The following is a 22,611-nucleotide window of genomic DNA, read 5'->3' as shown; positions in this document are numbered from 1 at the left end:
CTGCTCTCCTCTTGTGCTGATTGCTTGGTCACTGGTTGGCACCGCTCCTGCCTCCACGTGGCGGGGCCGGTAATCTGGGAGAAGGATTTCCCTCTTCCAGGGCTAAAAGGAGCAACGATGGATTGCAATGAATATCCATCTCTGGAGCCCACAGGCGGCAAAGTTGTTAACTCTGTCTCAGAACATGAGTCCAATCGTCCGAAGAGACTTCGGACGGAAAAACAGATTTCAGATCTGCCAGCATTTCTTATAATGCACTCATTGTCCACACAACCTGTCGGCAAGCTATCACCTTTTCTGATACAGAAATGTTTAGAATCGGTTGTTGGATCCCCTAAAATGGCGAAGCGTCTCCAATCAGGAGACCTTTTAATTGAAGCAGCAAAAACATCTCATTCAGAAAAATTGTTAAATTTAACAATATTCCAGTGTCAGTTACGCCCCATAACACCTTGAACACGTCTAAAGGCGTTATCAGTGAATGGGACCTATTAACTGTTTCTGAAGAAGAAATAGTACAAGAGCTTAGCGAACAAAAGGTGACACATGCACAGAGAATAATGACCAAAAAAAGATGGCAACCTACTATCAACTAGGTCCATTATTTTGACGTTCAGCACTCCAAATCTGCCATCTTCAGTCAAAGCTGGTTATTTAAACTGCAAGATTCGACCTTACATCCCGAATCCCATTCGCTGCTTTAAGTGCCAGAAGTACGGCCATGCACAGACTGCATGCAGAGGCGATGCTGTGTGTCCTATTTGTAGCTCAAAGGAGCATTCCCAAGGAGAGTGTACAGCTTCCACTCCTACTTGCCCAAACTTTAAAGGAAGCCATTCTGCATTTTCTAAAGCATGTGATCTCTGGAAAACAGGAAAAAAAATCCAGACATATAAAGTGGAGCATAAAGTCACATATCCTGAAGCAAGAAAGCAAGTGCTGTTAACCATGCCTAGCAGATCATATGCATCAATAACCAGAAGTAGCCGCTCAATTGCAACACAAACAGATGTCTCCATAGAACCAAGCAGTTCTTTTTCCACCTGGGCCAAAACTGCGCTGCTAACATCCAAAAAGAAACTTACAGTCAATGAGACTAACAATACACCAATTAGTATCCCAACTGATGCTATTTCATCATTACCCGAAACAGAAAAATCGGCAAATGTTGAAGGCCAAGAAAAAGGGAAACAATGCAATAGGAAAATGGAAATTGATATTCAACCAGAGGATGAAGAGTCGGTTTTAGAATTATATGCTAATGATACCATAGAAACAGGACGCCCAACCTTTTCAAAGAATGAAAAATCGAAACAAAGCAGACTGAAATGAAGCCTTCTCAGAAAAAACAGTCAGATCAATCTTATTCGATCAAATCCAAACAATGAATAAATTCAAACAATGGAATTGTAGAGGATTACATAGTAATTTTGATGACCTGAGTGATTTACTTTTTCAAACAAATGCAGTAGGTGTATGCTTACAAGAAACATTTCTATCACCAAAAGTCTCTCTCAGATTCAAAAATTACACCATGTTTAGATGAGACAGAGATTCTGATGGTCCTGCCCGTGGGGGCGTAGCTGTTCTTGTAAAATCTACTATACCGTCAAGACATCTCCAGCTACAAACCTCCTTAGAAGTTGTTGCAGTTCGGATAGCATTGGGAATATCATTAACACTTGCATCCATTTATATCTCACCCAATTATCCTTGCTCCATGGCTGAACTTGACAATCTAATCGCACAACTGCCACCTCCTGTCTGCTTATTCGGTGATTTCAACGGCCACCATCCATTGTGGGGATCTTCCACCATGGATAGGAGAGGCAAATTAATTGAATCATTCCTGGATAACCATAACCTGACTCTGCTGAATTCTGGCTCTCCAACCTATATACAACTACCTACAGGTACTACCTCAGCCATAGACTTGTCCATCTGTTCAGCATCTCTTTTTGCAAGCATGAAATGGTTGCAAAAAGTTAGTGTTGAATGATCCATTCCACAGTGACCATTTTCCTATTATCAATTCAATTGAAACCCAGGCTGTGTCATGTCCAAAAGGCCGTACTTCTTGGAATTTTTATAAAGCAGACTGGGTAAACTACTCAGCTTGTGTCCTTCTCGACACTCAATATGTTCAACGTCAACATATTGATGACGTAACTGACCACATTACCAGCCAAATCCTATATGCAGCAGAAATTTCCATCCCAAAATCAGACCAATGCAAACATGTACACAAAAACCAGTGGTGGAATACGGATTGCTCTAAAGCAAAAGTAGAAAAAAACCGTGCTTGGAACCGGTTCCGCAAATGCCCAACTACTGCCAACCTAATTTTATACAAAAAACTCAGAGCAAAAGCAAGGCAAATTAGGAAGAAAGCAAAACGTGACTCCTGGATAAGCTTTGCATCAACTATTAACAAAAATACTGACACTCGAATTATATGGAAAAAAATACAAGCTCTCAATGGAAAATTTCCTCCGCAGCAGTCCCCGATAATACAGTGGAATGGGCAGGACCTATCCTCTTCTACTGACATTGCAAATGCTTTAACAGAATCTTTCTATAACATTTCCGCCTCCTCTTCTTATGTCACCTCCTTTCAACGCATTAAATCTGTTGAGGAACGTCATAAATTTAATTTTTCAACTAGACTCTCACTTCCGTATAATCAACCCTTTTCTATAGCTGAACTCAAAGAATCCTTGAGCAAATCTCCAAATAGTGCAGCAGGACCAGACGGCATTCACTACAGTATGCTGAAGAATCTATGTGAAGCCGATCTCTACATACTATTACTCTTTTATAACTGGATCTTCTCAGAAAATACATATCCTCTCTCGTGGCGTCATTCCTACATTTGTGCTATTCTAAAACCAAGTAAAGATCCTTCCATAGTTGAGAATTACAGACCAATATCCTTGACAAGCTGTTTGGGCAAAATCTTTGAAAGGATGGTGCATAAGAGGCTCATGTGGGTGCTAGACTCCCAAAACGTTCTTTCCAATCACCAATATGGCTTCCGTAAAAACAGATCTACCCTAGATTTACTACTCAAAATTGAATCTAACATACGTAACGCTTTTGTCATGAGACAACATCTGGTGATGGTGAACCTAGATATTCAGAAAGCATTTGATACCACCTGGCATCATGGTATTATTAAAGATATACATCAGTTGGGGCTGAGAGGCTACCTTCCACAATTCATCCAGAACTTTTTAAGATTACGCACCTTTCAAGTCCGATACCAAAACATGCTATCAGCAACTCACATTCAAGAAGAGAGTGTTCCTCAGGGTTCCATACTGAGTGCTACCCTATTTGCTATTCGGGTCAACCACATATTGGAAGAACTTCCAAAATCCATACAAATATACATGTATGCAGATGACCTTACCATATCCTGCCAGTCACAAAGTATGAATACTGTTGAAAGACAGTTACAAATTGCTCTTTCCAGAATAGAATCGTGGACCTTACGTAATGGATACCGCCTAGCTGAGCAGAAATCCACGACTACTCATTTTTGCAAATTACGGTCACTGCATCCCGATCCTGAGCTAAAGATCAATAACATTTCAATTCCTCTTGTTCACACTGTCTGTGTTCTTGGCCTCGTACTTGATAAGAAACTGAACTTTCAAGCACATGTAGCTTATCTTAGAACTATCTGCTTGAAAAAGTTGAATATTCTCCAGTGTGTGTCATCTATGTCATGGGGTGCTGATCGACATACCCTGATCCATCTTTATCGGGCCCTCATCAGATCCCGCTTAGACTATGGCTCTCCAGTGTATGACTCTGCGAGAAGAACTACTTTAGAGCGATTAAACACGATCCAGCACAGTGCGCTGAGAGTTTCTCTAGGGGCTTTCAGAATCTCCCCTGTTCAGAGCCTTTATATCGAAGCTCATGAGCCACCTTTACATCTGCGGAGGAAAACATTACTTTTGATGTTTGCCGCAAAAATTCGCAGTCTTCCCTCCCACCCTAGTTGGAAATATCTGTATAATACCGAATGGGAGTCATTTTACAACAGTAAGCCAAATGAAAACCGACCTGCTGCACTTAGACTTAAAGAACCCACTCAAGCATGGAATATAGACATCTGCAATATATTTCAGGATATGACACCTCCTGATCCGCCTTGGAAAAATATTTCTGTTAATTACGACAACTATTTTCAACAGTGGGGTAAGAACGCCTTGTCCCCATCCAATATCGCACAGTTACATGAAACTCACTCTTCTTACTCAGAGGCCTGTAAAATCTATACAGATGGATCAAAAACTGAGACCCAAGTAGGTGCTGCAGCAATCTTCCCTTCATTCACCATTTCTGTTTCATTACCAACAGAATGCAGTATCTTTACTGCTCAGCTCTATGCTATTAATTTAGCTCTTGATCGGATAACTGAATTTTTAATTACGACCACTTTAATAAACACCGACTCACTCAGTGCTGTCACTGCTATAATAAGTGGTAACAACTCTTCTCACCCTGTAATAAAACAGATTCGTTCTAAGCTACTTGCCTGTAAGGAATTAAACCAAACTGTGACATTCTGCTGGATCCCAGGACATTCTGGAATAGCTGGCAATGAAAGAGCAGATCATGCAGCCAAACAACCAGAAACCACCATTTCGCAGAATTTTCAAGTTCCATATACAGATTACAAACACATTATCCGTAAAGCATGTTATAACAGTTGGTCATTAATCTGGAAAGGTTATCCAGGAAATAAACTCTACCAAATAAAACCGGAACCAAAGCTATCGCAATCCAGCTTCAGAAAAAACAGGCGAGATGAAATAATTTTAGGAAGGCTATGGATTGGGCATACTCACCTCACTCACCTATATCTATTAACTAATGACAGTGCTCCACAATGTACATTCTGTCAAGTACAACTGACCATTTGCCATTTGTTAGTGGACTGTCCCTACTTTCAAAATATCCGCTTAAACACCTTTAAATCAATAGCTAATACACAGTCATCAATAAATTTATTACAGATTCTGGGTGATGATTCTAATGAAAAAGAACTATTTATTTTCCTAAATCGTATAGGACTATATCATAAAATATAGTTATATTCACTATTAGAAAGACACAATATGGCCCTAGCAGCCTATGTGTCGTTAAACACAACAACAACAACATTAACATTGTACAACTGGCAAATACTTAATACTGTAAACTTAACCAGATATCATTATCATAATCTTCAATAAGAACACAATATATATATATATATATATATATATATATATATATACACAGTGAAACTTCTCCTAACGGACACCTCTCGTTAACGGACATCTCTCTACAACGGACATTTTCAAATTCCCCAACTCACCTCCATTGGTTTTAACTTTTTTGCAGCTTCTGTCTAGCGGACATTCTCTGTAACGGATGCGGACAGGCAATCTGCACTGTTTCGTTTAGATTACCACTTAATCTGATCTCCCCATAACAGACAGCGGGCGAACTTACAGCCCTTTTTCTAGGAACTTTTCTTCCACGTATTGCCTCAATCGTGTGTTTATTTTCTATTTCCGATTCTCTGAATTTTATCAAGGTTTACGTCGCGGTTCTAAACCCTTTTTCAAGAATTTTAAGGCACGTGTAAAACTTCTGATGAATTCGGTGTGTGCAAGGGGCGGGGGGGGATATGGTCGGCCTTTCGTCTTTTCAGTTTTCAGTTTTGTTCAGTGTCGTGTGAAGTGCACAATGTCTTCTCGTAAGCATTTAACTTTAAAAGATAAAGTCGAACTCATTAATGCATATGATCGGCAAAAAAATAGTGTTTGCACTCTCGCTGCAAAATTCAAAATCGGGAAGACGCGGGTAAGCAACATCCTAAAGAAAAAAAAATGAACTGCTCAAACAATTTTGGCAACACGGAAATGATCAGGTTCAAAAATCATTCCCGAAAACTGTTGGACTTCAAATTGACAATGTTACATATGAGTGGTTTTGTCGCGAACGTGCTAAAAAAATTCCCATTAATGGGCCTATTATTAGGGAAAAGGTTTTGGAGGTTGCGAAATCTATGGGAGTAAATGAGTTCAAAGCTTCTGTGGGATGGCTAGACAAGTTCAAAACTCGGCATAAAATTTCTTGGAAAACCGTAAGTGGAGAAGGTGGAACTGTTGATACTGGAGTTGTAACAGAGTGGATCGTCAAATTGGAAGATTTATGTTGTGATTTTGAAGCTAAGGATATTTACAACTGTGATGAAACAGGGTTGTTTTTTAAAGCTCTTCCTGAAAAAACAATGAGTCTAAAAAACGAAAAGTGCCAGGGCGGAAAAATTTCTAAGGAACGCTTGACTATTGTGTACAAATATGCTGGGAGACTTTGAACAACCTCTTGTTACAGGAAAACTACAAAATCCTCGTTGTTTCAAGGGCATAAAGTTGAATCTTGAATGTTGATTGGAAGTCTAATAAAAAAGCGTGGATGACACGAGATATCATGAGCGAATGGATAAGTCACTTTAACCAAAACATGATTCGTCAAAACAGAATAATTATTCTTTTCATGGATAATGGTGCATCTCACCCGCACATTGAATTGTCCAACATTCAAATCGTTTTTCTGCCACCAAACACATCTGCAGAGTGTTAGCCCTTGGATCAAGGGATAATAAAAAAAATTTAAACTTCGCTACAGAAAACGTGTTTTAAGACATCTCATTGCAAACATGAACGATGTAACATGTGCGAGTGACCTTGCAAAGAAAATCAGCATCCTAGATGCAATTCAATGGATTTCCTCTTCACTAAACGCAATTAGAAAACAAACTGTCGTGAACTGTTTTGTAAAGTCTGGCTTGTCAAACGCAAAAATTGAACTTGTGAACAGCAATGTGGAGCACCAAGAAGAACAAGAACTTCAACATCTATTGATAATGTACGATACTTCAGCTACAAGTGACCCTGGCTACAAAGATATAGACTCGAACCTCACTACAGAAGATGGTGCTATAGATATCAACGACATTATCATCGATATTTTTCAAGAAGTTCCTCATGAGGATGAAGAAATGGAAGGAGGTCATTCTGTCGAAGAACATATTAACGACGAACCACCGATGAAAATAGAAGAAGCGCTCATACAAAAATTGTTTAAAAATGTTTGTCGCCGCTGAAGTATCTTACTGAAGGACTTTCGATGGTTTCTTCACTCCAAACAAATAGGCTTATGCAGCATCAGCCAAAAAAAAAAAAAAAAAAAAACCACTTCCACTTCACCCCTCTGTTCGTTCAAAATACCTGTCCAGCTGAGCCCTAAACTTATTTAGGCTATCAACTTCCACAACAAGGGATGGAAGTCTGTTCCACCAACCCAACCACCCGCTGGCTAAAGGCAAATTTCTGCACGTCTATTCTACATCTGTCTTTCCTCAATTTGAATTTATGCCCTCTCAGGTGATTATTCTGAGCGAGAGGAAGAATCCCATCAGCATTGATCATGCTCAAACCATTCAAGGCTTTATACACCTCTATCAGATCACCTCGCTGGTGCCTAGTCTCCAGACACTGTAATTTGCAAAACTTAAGCCTTTCTTCATAAGAGCACCCCTTTGTTCCATTCACTAATCTTGTTCCCCTTCTCTGTACTCGTTCCAGCAGCTCTACATCCTTCTTGAAATGAGGCCTCCAGACCTGTATACAGTACTCTAGGTGTGGCCTGACCATTGCCTTATACAAGGGAATAATCACCTCCTTATCCCTGCTAGAAAAATTCCTATATATCATTGACAATACACCATGAGCTACCCTTGCAGCCCATCTGCACTGCTCAGAGAACTTCATATCTGCCTGCACAACCACCCCCAGGTCCCTTTCATTCTCTACCACTGTCAGTGTAGTGCCACAGAGTTGATACATTGCTCTTGGGTTGCTGTTTCCCATGTGTAGTACTTTACATTTGTCAATGTTAAACTTCATTTGCCACCTCTCAGCCCATCTGCTCAACCTTTCCAGATCCTGTTGCAGCGGCATAGTGTCAGTAGTGTCCTTAACAACCCTGCCAACCTTTGTATCATCTGCAAACTTGGACATTAAGCTTGATATACCATCATCAATATCATTTATAAATACAGAAAACAATAATGGACCCAACACTGAGCCCTGAGGGACGCCACTAATAACATTAGTCCCCAACGAGCAGTGTCCATTGATTACCACTCTCTGTCTTCTCCCCCTCAGCCACCCCTTTATCCACAGCAGCAATTTGCCTCCAATGTCACACTGCTCTAATTTGTGCAGCAGTCTTCCATGTGCAACAGTATCAAAAGCCTTTCTAAGATCCAAGTATATAATATCAAAGTTATTCCCTGCATCCAGTTCCTTTGTGACTGCATCATAGTATCCAATCAAATTGGTCAGGCAAGACTTCCCCTTAACAAAACCATGCTGTGTCCAAGCTATAACTGAAGTCTTGTCTAAATGATCCTGCAGTGCTTCTTTAACTAGTGCCTCCATTAATTTTCCTGGAACAGAAGTTAAACCCACATGTCTATAATTACTTGTGTCAGCCTTTGATCCTCCTTTGTGAATTGGGGTCACATTTGCAGAACAACCAGTCTGTGGGTACCTCCCCTGAGTCTAAGAAAGCTCTCATAATTATGGCTAAGGGTTTGCTTACTTCCTCTGCTGCCTCCTTTAATATAACTGGATAGATCCCATCCACCCCATGTGCCTTTCTTGTGTTTATCTTCAACAATTTCTCCTCAACTTTACTCTCAGTTATTACAAGATTCTCTAGCTTACTGCTAGAGTTGAATACACCTCTGGCATTCCCCTCGCTAAATAACTCCTCATGTCTGAATGTCGATGCAAAATATTCATTTAGTTTGTTAGCTACCTGAGCAGGATCATCAACAGTTGACCCATCGATATCAAGTGGAGCAATCTGATTCATCCCCCTTCCTTCTAGAGTTTACATATGTAAAGAACTCTTTGCTGTTTTTCTTTGCATCCCTTGCCAAAGATTTCTCGTAATCTGCCTTCGCCTGCCTAACCTCCTTTGTAACTTGGTTACAGATCAACTTGTATCTATCATAGGCTTCTGTGTCATGTGTTAATTTGTATGTATCCCATTCATGTTTCTTCTCTGCCATATGCCTCATTAGTTCATCTGACATCCATTTAGGCCTAAACCTTGAACAATATTTCCTAGTTGGTATGTAAAGCCTAGTAGCTTCCAAGATAAGTTCTTTGAATGCTTCCCATTTTGAATTTGCTGTTGGTAACATCATCAGTTGTCCCACTGTATAGAATTTAAATACTCTCTCAGTCCATCGTAGTCGCCTTTACGAAAGCAATAACCCTTCCCTTTACCCCTAATGGCAGTTACCTCTTTGAGTAAATCCCACTTCAGCACACTGTGATCACTGCCACCTAGTGGTTCATTTATCTGCAGATTCTTAATGCATGAAGAATCACTGCTGATAATCAAATCAAGAGTATTCCTCCCTCTGGTTGCCTCCCGAACATGCTGATGTAGAAAACAATCATCCAATAAATCCACAAAAGCCTTGCTAGTGTGTGAGTGACCAGCCCCCAAATTCCAGTCAGTATCTGGGAAATTAAAATCTCCCATTATAAGACTCTCTGATTTACTGGCCCACTCTATTTCCCTGTACAGTTTCTTATTATACTCATCAGAGTCATTAGGCCTATAGCACACTCCTACTCTCAATTTTGATCTCCCAATGCTTATGTCACACCAAACTGACTCGACACTGCACTGTCCAGCGATGTCAACTGGCTTCACTTCCTTGGATTTTATGTATTTCTTAACTAATAGCGTAACCCCTCCTCCCTTCCTATCCAGTGTATCCTTTCTGTAGACATACTCCCCAAATTCCAGTTCTGCATTCCTTATATCTGTGTGACACCACGTCTCTGATATCCCAACAATATCTGTCTTTGATGTTTTGAGCAATACCCGAAATTCATCAAATTTATTTACTAAACTCCTAGCATTGGTGTACACGCAAGTATACATGCACCTATTTCTATTCTTAGCTAACCTAACACAACCCATTTGTTTACTTGTACCGCAATGACTCCCAGCAGTCTCTGAAATATCCTGCATCTTGTTTTTCAGGCTTCTGCTCATTCCAATAGAAGCAGTGCAAGGATCTCTTTCACCTCTACCAGTGGCTACTGTTAATCTATCCGTCTTTGTCTCCCCCCAAGCTAGCAGTTTTCCGACCCACCTAACACTGCCTCGATAGCATCAGCAAATATTCTTGCACCCTTTCTATTTAAGTGTATCCCATCCCTGTAGAGGCAATCTCTCCTGTTAACAAGTACAGTCCAGGCTGAAAAAAATTCTACCCCTTGAGCCTTGCACAATCTTTCCAGGGCCGAATTGATCGACAAGGCTGTCATCATATACTCCCTCCTATCGTGTCTGGGCAGAATTGCAGACACTTTCAAATTCAACCCTATTTCACGGCTTTTTTTCAACAGTGACCTGTACTTGTTAACAATTCTGCCGGTCTCCTACTCTTGATATCATTAGTGCCAACGTGTACAACTATATCACCTTTTGTGCCCTTAAAAGATGATATCTGCCCTTTGTTCTCCATACTTAGCATTACTAGTACCATAACATTAACACATTGCCTTTCACGACTACTAACTTATATATATATATATAAAAAAGCTATTGTACAGTGACGGACATTATACGTGCATGGGTTATATATCTATATAAGTTATTTATTTATTATTACTTTTTATAATTAATTTTGTTACTACTTGGGAGCATCAGGTTTGTAGTGACCCCAACCAACCCGCTAGTTATATATAAATCTAGCCCCTGGTATGGATAGCCTAATATACCATAGATACATATAAATATAAAAAAAAACAAAATTAATATAATTTAATTTAAAATTTAAAGAAGATAAGAGACATTTAGAGAAAATTAGTGAAAATTAACATTCTCTCTCATGGCCATACATCTGCTACTTTCTCAGGTGCTTTGAGCAGACATATAGCCATACTAGAAGAATGTATTATACATACCCATTTGTGTAATCTCTATACCAGTTTTGCTAGGTTAACTTTAGGTAATTACTTGTTGTTTAATTTGGAAATAGAGTAATATTTTGAATATATGTACTTAATTTTTAAATAAACAGGGTGGTTTACGTATATGACAGCAAACTGTGATAGGAGATTCAAAGCCCTACCTAAAATATCATTGTACCTCACCTCTATATCCTGTGGTGGACAGACTGAAAATGTTCAATTTTCCCCGCCTTCTTTAGGTTTTATAGGTGTAGTACTATTTATTGCACAGATATACCAGGTTTAATCCATGACGTGATAGTTTAACACATAAAACCTAAAGAAGGCAGGAAAAATTGAACGTTTTCAGTCTGTCCACCACAGGATATGGAGGTAAGGTTCAGTGATATTTTAATCTGATACATATCCATAGGGCTTTGAATCTCCTATCACAGTTTGCTGTCATATATGTAAACCACCCTGTTTATTTAAAATTAAGTACATATATTCAAAATATTATCCTTTATTCCAAATTATTCACCAAGTAATTACCTAAAGTTAACCTAGCAAAACTGGTATAGAGATTACAGAAACGGGTATGTATAATACATTCTTCTAGTATGACTATATGTCTGCTCAAAGCCCCTGAGGAGGTAGCAGATGTATCGCCATGAGGGAGAATGTTAATTTTTGCTAATTTTCTCCAATTTCTCCAATTTTTTTTAAATGTCTCTAATCTTCTTTAAATTTTAAATTAAATTTTACATTAATTTTGTTGTTTTTATATTTATATGTATCTATGTTATATATTTATATGTATCTATGGTATATTAGGCTATCCATACCAGCGTTGGTTGTGGTCACTACAACCCTGATGCTCCCAAGTAGTTCCAAAATTAATTATAAAAAGTAATAATATATAAGTTAAGTACATATAGAACATCTTTTATTAACTTCTAAAATATTTTACCGAAGGTATTTTATAACACACAAGAAAATCAAAATACTAAATAGTCAACTCTACAAAAATTTTGTAGTTGAATATTCCAATTTCAGCAACTTTTGGAATCAATTCTTACCAGATATTGGATTTGTCCATATTTTAGGTGGCCATATTACTGTCATAAAAAAGGTTAAAAAACATAGTGCTATACAAGTATAGCCTTTTTCAAGATTAAGGTAACATGCAGATCATGAAAAAGTACAGCAAAGTAATTATACTATAAAAATAAAATTATTTCAAAATTTTGCATCCCTCCTTTTTTCAATTTAGTTATGTCTCCTTATGTGTGTTTCGTGAAAAAAGAGCAAAGATCATATCACATTTTACTTTCTTGAGACCTTTTATTAAAGCTTTACCTCAGATATCCATGGATGCTTGGATTTCCAGATGTTGCAATTTACAGAACTCAAGTTTTTCTTGCTAAGAGTACCCTTTTTATATTCCTGACTAATCTTGTTGCCCATCTCTCACCCTTTCCATCAGATTTATTTCCTGATAAATTCGGGTTTGAATACTGAATACAATTTGAGTTTTCTAAACCTCAAATCTGTATTAAGTAATACTTAGGATACATTTTGTGTTCAGGTGTCCTAACTATTACTTTATACTAACCCTAACTTTATACAGTGAGATAATAACCTCTTGATCCGTGCTGCATAAGTTTCTGTATGTTATTGACAGAACCCAATGAGCTGTTCCAGTAGCTTGTTTAACTGCTGAGAGAAGTTCATGTCATACTCTACAATTACTTAAAGGTCTGTTTTTATTATTGACTAGATGCTACCCAAATGATATGTTATACAGTACCTTGCAATTATGAATGTTTTATTTCAGTTGCCATTTTTTTCAGTCCATCCAAATATAGGTAACCCCTGTATAATACGTTAGTTAGGTTCCTATAAAATCTCGTGTAGTGTCAAACCGTGTTATATAGGACTACGAACCAGTACAAAAGGGGGGGGGGGTTACGTTTCAAAGGCTAGCAAAAATACACCATTTTTTTTATAACTATCGGAAACTTAATTTTTATTAAAAATTGTAATGACTGAACAAACAGTTTTACAAGCTGTGATACATATATAGCCGACCGGGCTAGCCGAGTGGGTAAAGTACCTGCCCGGCAACCCAAAGGTGGCGGGTTCGATTCCCGCCTCGGGCTTGGATCAAAGTACTGCAAAAACCTTGGGAGGTGCAATATGGCCACAGAAGCCGATGCACCAACAACTACCAAATCAAAAAAAAAAAAAAAAAAGATACATATATATGAGATAATGTACATTCATTTTTAGTTTTTTTCCTCTTCATTGCTGCTAAGCACAATCAAATGAGAACCTTTTCTCTATCGCAGAATATCTTCACCTTCTGAACTTTTCTTCTGCAGCATCTAGGTTTCATGCATCTTATACTCTCCTTAAAAAATCAGTAATCTGAGTTTGTTTGCTTTTGCCTGATAGAGCTTTATAAATTTCATGATATGGAGCTAAGCATTTTTGAAGCTCCCTTTTGAACTTTGTGTTCCTTTCAGTCGAAGGAACTGCATTCAAAAAATAAGATTCTAATTGCTTGGCTAAGTTTATGCCTTTCCGTATGCTTTTTATTGTAAAATTTGGAACTTCAGAATTTTCATCTGTACTATCATCCTCTGAATTGATTTGGTTTACCTCTGATCTCTGAATTGATTTGGTTTACCTCTGAAGAAAGTAAAAGCACCACTTAAAAGAAACATTATTTCCATCAAATCTGTCCAGTCTCTTTTCTACCAGTAATTCTTGAACATCTTCAGTAGTCTTATCATCAAAACCTTTCCCTCATACAGACTTAGCAAGTTTTAATATCACACCTATTCCATTTTCTGCTGGTTCGACAATATTTCCTGAATGAACTGACTGTGGCCATACATTTTTCCAACACGCATTTAATGCTGACAGTTTTACTTCTTTGAGCAATAAAGCTCCGATTCCAATACAGTCCACAATTAAAAAATGTTTCCATGTGTCCATCACTTCAATAGATTTGGAATAAATTTTTTCCACAATCCATTGTAATGATTTTCTATGTAATGAATTTTAAAGGTAGATATAATGCCTTGATCTAATGGCTGAATTAAAGAAGTTGTATTTGTAGTAGGAACATTACTTCAACATTTGGCACCTCCATAGCCAGGAGCAGCAGTGTGTAGCACACGCTTTTTGATTAGACCGGGGTTCGAGCCCGTGACCACCAAATATGGAGGATGCGGAGAGGTCAGGGAATGACCACCGCATATCCCCGGAGCAATATGACCTTAGTTGCTAATGCTCCTAAAAACCAAATAACAAACTTCAACATTTGGATGACTTAAATCTTTTGGATGTCCTGGCACATTGTCCGATAGTAAAAAAACTTTGAAATCTAGATTTCAAAGTTTTTTTAGTATCGGTTTTTTTACTAAACTCAAAATACTTGCAGATTTTTCTGCTTTAAATAGTTTTCCACAGTTGGCACAAAACAATTTAAAAACCATTCTTTAAATAAATTGGCAGTTACCCAAGCTTTTTTTATTTGCTTTCCAGTATATTGGTAATGCATTTTTATTTACACCTTTCATTGCACAATGATTAAAGGATCTATAAACTAGCATAAGTTTTATCATGTAATCTCCTGATGTGTTACTGTGCATAAGTAACGTTACACAATCTTTTGATGCCTTAAAACCTAGTGCAGTTTTCTCTTTTTTTGAAATAAATGTTCTGTTGGGCATTTTTTTCCATCAAACACCTGTCTCATCGGCATTGAAAACTTGATGTGGTATGAATCCATGCTCTTTAACAATTTTTTGAAATTCCTCTGCATACTTAGCAGCTTCATTATCAGCCGATGCACTTTTCTCTTGAATTCTTGAGAAGTGGTTTTTAAATTGCTCAAATCAACCTTTACTGGCAACAAACTCCGAGTTACGGGTAACGATTCTCCATTTTCTCTATAAATGGTTATAAATTTTTTGTGCCTTTTGTTTAATTGCATTGCTGCCTAATTGGGTCCATGTTTTACTATCGTCATTCCAAATATTGAGTGCTTTTTCCATTTTCTCAATTATTGATGCTCGGGGACGAGCTGTCATATTTGCGGAAATGAAAGATCCTGCAGCAACACCAGTTCTAATTTTCCGTTTATTTTTCTTTATGGTCCAGATTTTTCTGTCATTTAAATTTAAACTTTTTTTCAACGTATGATACCTTTTACACTTTTTTAAGACAATCCAAAATTTTTATCTTTGATTCTAGAGAAATAATGTTTCTTTTAAGTGGTGCTTTTACTTTCCTTAGGCATAATTTAGAGCTGAAATTTAATTAACAACAGAGAAATTATTCCAATACAGTTCTTAAGAACAAAGTTTAGTAATACATACCTGGAAAAATTTATAAACCATCAGATAAAAACCAAAAATAACCTTACAAAAACCTTAAAAGTCATGAACTGCATGCTTCAAAGTCACAATTTTTTATGGTCTCAAACAAGCACAAGTTCAATGGCACAGAACCTAACACAGGGATTGCCTAACAAAATGAAATACGGGATTCACAAAAAAGAATGGAAATGTCGAAAAATTACGTCCAACAAGGATTTCAAAAGGATTTGTGCAGGGTTTTCCCCACACACAAATTTCAAAAATACCCTGTTATGCAAGGTTTGCCGTAATTCTCTAACTGTGTTATGTGAGGTTTGATGCAATTCTCTAACAGTGTTGAGCAAAACTGTGTTATATAAGTACAGTGTTGTGCAAGGATTGCTGCAATCTATCAATCATGTTAGAGTGAAACCATGTTGTAGAAGTACTGTGTTATGTGGGGGTTGTCTGTAGTTTATCTTGTTGAAATAGTTTAGTATCATTGGCTGCCCTACAGACCTTTGTATTTTAATGTCTGTTTAATGCCCAAGTGTATCTTGTAATTGAGTTTAATGTCTAGACTTGTGCATTAAACTAAAAATACTTGCATTAATATCATTAATAAATGATATAAACAGTAAAGTGCTCAACATTGAATCTTGTGGGGGGGGGCCCATCCCATAATAACATTAGTCAATGAAGAGGTATTATTATTATTATAACTGCTCTCTGTCTCCTACCATTTTATCCACAGTAGTATCTTGTCCTTAATGCTGTATTGCTTCAATTTATACACCATTCATGTGGGACCGTATCAAAGCTGATCTCCAAATGAAAATCAATTCTCTGATTGCTTTATAGTCCCATTCCTATTCAGATGATCTTATTACTTCTTTGACTAGAACTCTATAATTTTCCATGCCAGAGAAGTTGTGTAAACACATATGTTAGCTGCCCTGTGGATCATGTGTTTTTTGCTTTGCCGAGTGCATTTATTTATGTAAAGTATAGTGGCTTTTAATATCTTTGTTTTTAGATTTATGGTAAGGTCATTGTGTTATTCTTGTTAAGCAGATATATTTATTTTTCTAATTAGGTAAGGATTTCAAAAGTATTCCAAACACTTCCTAGTTATAGTTTCACATATATACGTGGTTTCAGTTCTAATCTCAACGATGTCCATTTCCACTTGCAGTCTGCCAAACCCCATGTACTTTTTCTGATAGAATCTCAGTTATCGGTTGATTCAACTACTCCTCATCTCAGTTGCCCAAATTATTCGCTGTATGATTCCTTTCACCTCAAAGGTGGTATTTGTTTACATATCTGTTCCAATATTCCGTCAGAGACTTGGTAATTTGGAATCTCCTCTTTTCGATCTTCTCTGGCTTAAAATTTCTTTACCCCCATTCTGTAAAATTCATCTGTTGTCTCTACCGTTCTCCCAACTCCACTAATTACTTGGAGCTCTTTGACTTCCTCTCTTTGCAACTTGACTTTCTCCAGTCCAACTTTCCTAACAGTGAGGTAATTTTCCTTGGTGATTTTAATGTTCACAATTCCAGCTGGCTTCCGTTTTCTAGTCACACCGACCCAGCTGGTCGAGATGCTGAGGCTTTTGCAATTACTAATGACCTTGCACAGATTGTTCATTTACCTACAAGAATACCGGACAATCCTAACCATACAGCCAACACGCTTGATCTTTTTCTCACAAACAACCTTTCTAAGGTTGTTTGTGAGAAAAAAAACAGACTTTCTAAGTACACAGTCGAAGTGAGTGGTCCTTTAGGCACCTCAGATCACAACTTTGTGATTGTCTCTTCTCCAGTGGAGCCTTTATCTCATGGCTATTCCCAATCTCGTGTTGTTTGGCATTACAAGAATGCAAAATGGGATGACCCGCAAGATTTCTTTTCTTCTTTTCCTTGGTCGGATTACTGTTTCAAAACTTCTGATGTCAACATTTGCTCAGATCATGTCAGTGAAATTATTCTTGTAGGAATGGAATCCTTTATTCCACACTCCACTTTAAAATCTCATCCTTTATCTAAACCTTGGTTTTCCAATAAATGTGCTAAGGCTGTTCAAGAGAAGAACGTTGCGTAATGTAAGTGGCTTGTTTCCAAATCTTCAGTTTCATTTTCTGCCTACACCAAAGCTTGCAACAATTGTAAAGCAGTTATTAATCAGTCCAAACTAGATTTTGAACAGGCTAAGAGTAGAAAATTTGCTTCTTGCCCTAATTGTAGCTGAGCATTCTGGTTTCTTGCCAAAGCTATTGGCCACAATTTTTGCCCATCTATGCTCCCACCTCTGTCAAAACCAGATGGTTCTGTTGTCACTTCAGCCAAGGAAAAAGCTGACCTACTAGCATCCCATTTTTCTTCCAACTCATGTATTAATGATCTTGGTAAAACACCTCCCGCCATTCCCAACACACTCCATTCAATGCCACCTGTGGTCTTCTGTAAAAAGGATGTTTGAAGGATTTTGATGAATCTTGATGCTAAGAAAGCTCCAGGTCCTGATGGTATTTCTCCACTTGTACTCAAAACCTGTGCTCCTGAACTTACTCCTGTTCTTGCCACCTTTTTTCACTTTCTTATTCCAAAGGTTCGACAGGCAAAGGCAGTTTATGAGAAATCAATAGCAGACAGAGCAAAGAGGGGGGGATAAGGAAGTCTTCACATATATAAATTCTAAAAAGAGCAGGACAAACCAGATCGGACCTTTACGTAAGGAAAAGGGGATAGTATTAAATACACCAGCTGCCGTTGCAGATGAACTCAACAGTTATTTTGCATCGATATTTACAGACCTTTTGTGGCAATGGGAAATTGTGGGAGCGAAGTTAAAAAATATGTAATTAATGATATTGAAATTTCACAAGATTATTTAATGAAAAAACTTTCGCACCTACAGGACAGTAAGGCTCCTGGAGTTGATGGAATATACCCTATAATCTTAAGGGAGGCGGCAAGTGAGTGCATTGAACCATTGAGGCTAATTATGCGAGTATCACTGGAGAGATTCCGTTGGATTGGAAAAGTGCCAATGTATCTCCCATACATAAGGGTGGTTCTAAGAGTGAAGTGGGAAATTATTGACCTGTCAGTCTGACTTCAGTGGTAGGGAAAATCATGAGGCAATGATCAAGGTTGGAATTCAGGATGTAATACTGTGTTCAAGTACGGAGACCGCACCTGAAGAAAGGTTCTTCAGGTGCGGAGCTTCTTGAAAGGGTGCAAAGATGGGTAACTCGCCTGGTGAGATCAGCAAAAGGGCATCCTTATGAAGAAAGACTTTGAATATGTGGGTTGCAGAGTTTGGAAATGAGACACCTTAGAGGAGATTTGATTGAGGTGTTTAAGGCTCTGAGAGGCATCAGTAAAATGAATGAGGATGAAATTTTCAAGATTATAAATGATACCAGAACTAGGGGACATAAATTCAAGTTACAGGGGGGAGATGTTTAGATTGGAATGCAGGAAGTTTTATTTTAGCCAGCGAGTTATAAATTACTGGGATAAGTTGCCTACATGGGTGGTAGAGGCTGGCAGTTTGGGCAAATTCAAAGGTCATTTGGATAGTACCTTCGGGTGAGGGAAACGCATAGGATGATAGGTTTAAAATTCCTTTTCTTTTATTAATTATTAGGTTTTTTTTTTTTTTTTACTCGTTTTATTCGTGTTTTTTTTTTTTTTTTTTTTGGCTGGTGCAGCATAAGCCATAGGCTTTCTTGCCTACCATGTGGCCATTACTAATGCTAATACTTATTAAGTGTTTTTCCTTATGCTTAGAAATTTGCTCATATCCAGCCAGTTCCTAAAAAGGGTGACAAATCCCTCCCATCCAATTATCATCCCATTGCAACCACTTCTGCTCTTTCTAAATTAATGGAGAAATCAATTAACTGCCAACTCTTAAACTACCTAGAAACCTTCTATCTGATCAACGATTGCCAGTATGGATTCCGTCAGTGTCAATTCAGTGGTTATATTTTCGCTTATGTTACCCATTTATGGACAAATTCAATGGAAAGGTTCGGTGAAACACAAGTAGTTGCTCTTGCCATCTCAAAGGCTTTCGATCATGTTTGGCATAAAGATCTAAACAAGCTTCCATCTTATGGTTTGCCAACTGTTTTTAGTAATTGGTTATCCAGTTTTCTCTCTGATTGCTCACTGAGGGTGATGGTTGATGGCTCTCTGTCTTCTAACTTCTCCACTAATGCCGGTGTCCCCCAAGGTTCAGTTCTTTCCCCCACTCTTTTCCTCTTGTATATCAATGACCTTCTTCCATTGACTGGAAATCTTATCCATAGTTTTGCCGATGATAGCACATTGCATTCAACTTTCCATTTTGAGAAACCTTGTCCTGCTCAATCAGCTCCAACTTCTCGAAAATCTGCTACCAATTCTTTAAATGCCGATCTTCAGGTAATTTTCCAGTGGGGCAAAGACAACTTAGTTGATTTCAACCCTTCCAAAACTCAGTCTTGTCTTATATCTCACAAAAAGGATTCTTCTGCTCCTATGCTTATCTTTAGTGACACTCCAATTTCTAGGCAAAGGAATATATCTCTTTTGGGGATTACCCTGACTTCTAATCTCTCTTGGCACAAGCACATTACAAATATTGCTTCCTCTGCATCTAAAAAACTTGGTTTTCTCTTTCGCTCTCGGCGTTACTTTTCTTCCAAACAGCTGCTCACTCTGTATAAATCGCAAATCCGCCCTGCCATGGAATATTAAAGAGAGGAGGGCTTAAATTTCATCATGATTCAGTAACTGTAAAACAGGGGAGTTAATTGAAAGGCTTGCTGGGGTTTCTAATGGAACTTGCATTTATATGGGCTAAATTGACTAAGAGTACAAACGGACAGATGCAATTACTCATGTATTAATGCTAGGAGTATATTAAATAGATTTGATGAATTGAGGTATCAGTTAAATCATTAAATACTAATATAGTAGGAATATTAGAAACATGGTATCGCTGATATGGAGGATACAGAATTGAATATAGTGAGCATAGTGTTTATAGAAAGTACAGATGTTATAAGTTGGTATGCTATTAGTTAAAAACATAGGTTCTAAAATGGTGTACTGAATAGGCATGAGTTGTCAGTGTAATATTGAATCAATCTGTTGTGATATCAGGAAAACAAAAATAAGAATAGTGGTATGTTACAGGCCAAATAATTGTGATGAGTGTAACCAACTATCATAGATAGTATCTATTAGATACCCAAGTACAAGTAAAATTTTAGACATTTTCAAAATCAAAAAAAGTACATGGGGAGAAGGTCACCTTACATACAGACTGTGTTATGTTTCAGAGAAAAATTTTTAACTTAAAATAATATTTATAAAATCCATCTTTCTCTCAGGTCTTTGTAGAATGAGTGCAGTGTATAGATTAATGCATATCTATAACATTTAATTAAATAAAACATATATATATATAATTTATTAATTTTATTTAGTTTAGTTTTCAGATGGCTAACAATTTCACTGACTGTGTGGGTGAAGTGGATGTTATATCTGATGCGGAGGTAAATGTTTGGTCATTGTTTCATTTTTTATATAATTATAGTTATATTTATTTTTTTAAATATAATTCTTAAATAATTTATTTTTAAATAATTTCAGTTTTTCTCCATATAAATTAATAATTTTGCTGTGTAAAGGTTAACTTTTTTCTAGAAATTTCTTGGTACCAGTTTTAAACACATTTCATGTGACTGGTTATTTAAATTTAATTACTTACAGATTTTTATTATTTACTACTGTTTAACACTTTTACTTCTGCAATCTTCCCATAAAGTTTGTTTGGAGATTATGAAAGAGGTTTTGTTTAAAACACCTTTAAAACTTGAAGAATACTTTATACGAAATAGACATAGACATGTAGTATTCTTTCTTGAATTTTAACTACTAAAGATTCATCCTTTTCTCTTTTTTTGTTTCCTATTTTAGCAAAGCTGACTTACCAAACAAATAAAAATTTTGATGCAATGATGATTGTAGCATATGCTGTATAGATGAAATAACTTAATTTATAGCCAAAATAATTAGCATTAAATATAAAGCTGTAGTTCAGATAAGTGTAATAAAAAAAAAATAATATATATATATATATATATATATATATATATATATATAAATAATGTGTGTTTGTAAATAGATAAAGTGTCTGTGAAAATGGAAATGGAAAGTACACAAGGTGCCTAAGACAAGTTTAAGGGATAGTCGAAAGTGGAAGTGAAGTAGTGGTTAAACAGGTGAAAGAATTTGAAAAACCTAGTACAAAAATGAACTGGTACTGAGGAAGGAAAAAAATAAAATAAAATAAATAAATAACACTATATTCAGATATGGAAGAGTAGTTTTAGCAAGAGGTCGAATCAGTGGACGGCAAATATGAAAAAACTCAATATAGTAGATGAAAAAAAAAAAAAAAAAATATATATATATATAATTTTTTTTTTTTTTTTTTTTTGCATATTTGCCATCCCCTGATTCGACCTCTTGCTAATTGCTTTCCCATATCTGAATATAGTGTTATTTATTTGTTTTTTTTTTTTTTTTTTTTGCTTCCTCAGTCCCAGTTCATTTTTGTACAGTACTAGGTTTTTCAAATTCTTTCACCTGTTTAACCATCACTTCACTTCCACTTTTGACTATCCCTTAAACTTCTCTTAGTTCAGGCACCTTGTGTACTTTTCATTTCCATTTTCACAGACACTTTATCTGTTTACAAACCACACATTATTTATATCCTTTTGCTTCCTTTACTGTGCACTTCGTGTTTTGGAGCATTAAACATAAGATAACTTTGTTATTTTCCTTTTTCTGCTTATTTTGCTTCTTAACAGTTGTATATTACTACTATATATACAGTGGAACTTCTCTATTACGAACTTCTGTTTAACAAATTTCTCTGTATTACAAATTTTTTCGCAAAACATTGCACCTTGAAACAAAATTACATGTAAAATTAACCCCATATAGAGAAGTGTTAGTCTCTCTATAACAAATTTTTGACAAAATTAGTAAAAGCATTTTTGAAGATTTTCAAGCATTTACTGCTAAACAGCCGCTCAAATGTACTGCCTCCTTCCAAAATTGCATATTAGCATCTGAAATTAAATAATCATCCTTTTAGTGAACACTTGTGGC

At 36.9% G+C, this 22,611-nt stretch overlaps 1 protein-coding gene across 1 annotated transcript in view; it reads left to right on the top strand.

Moving 5' to 3' along the window:
- LOC150078328 (erythroid differentiation-related factor 1) overlaps positions 1–22,611 on the top strand; it is a 257,306-nt gene that overhangs the window by 11,831 nt on the left and 222,864 nt on the right. The window contains exon 3 of the mRNA XM_090384532.1: positions 20,921–20,984. Within this exon, the coding sequence (XP_090240658.1) occupies positions 20,921–20,984 (64 nt within the window). The remainder of the gene's footprint in view (positions 1–20,920; positions 20,985–22,611) is intronic.

Source organism: Mastigoproctus giganteus, chromosome 11 (genome assembly GCF_048544385.1).
Source record: "Mastigoproctus giganteus isolate SK-2022 chromosome 11, ASM4854438v1, whole genome shotgun sequence".
NCBI lineage: Eukaryota > Metazoa > Arthropoda > Arachnida > Uropygi > Thelyphonidae > Mastigoproctus > Mastigoproctus giganteus.
Note: the sequence above shows the minus strand (reverse complement) of the source record. Positions and strands in the feature narration are given on the sequence as shown.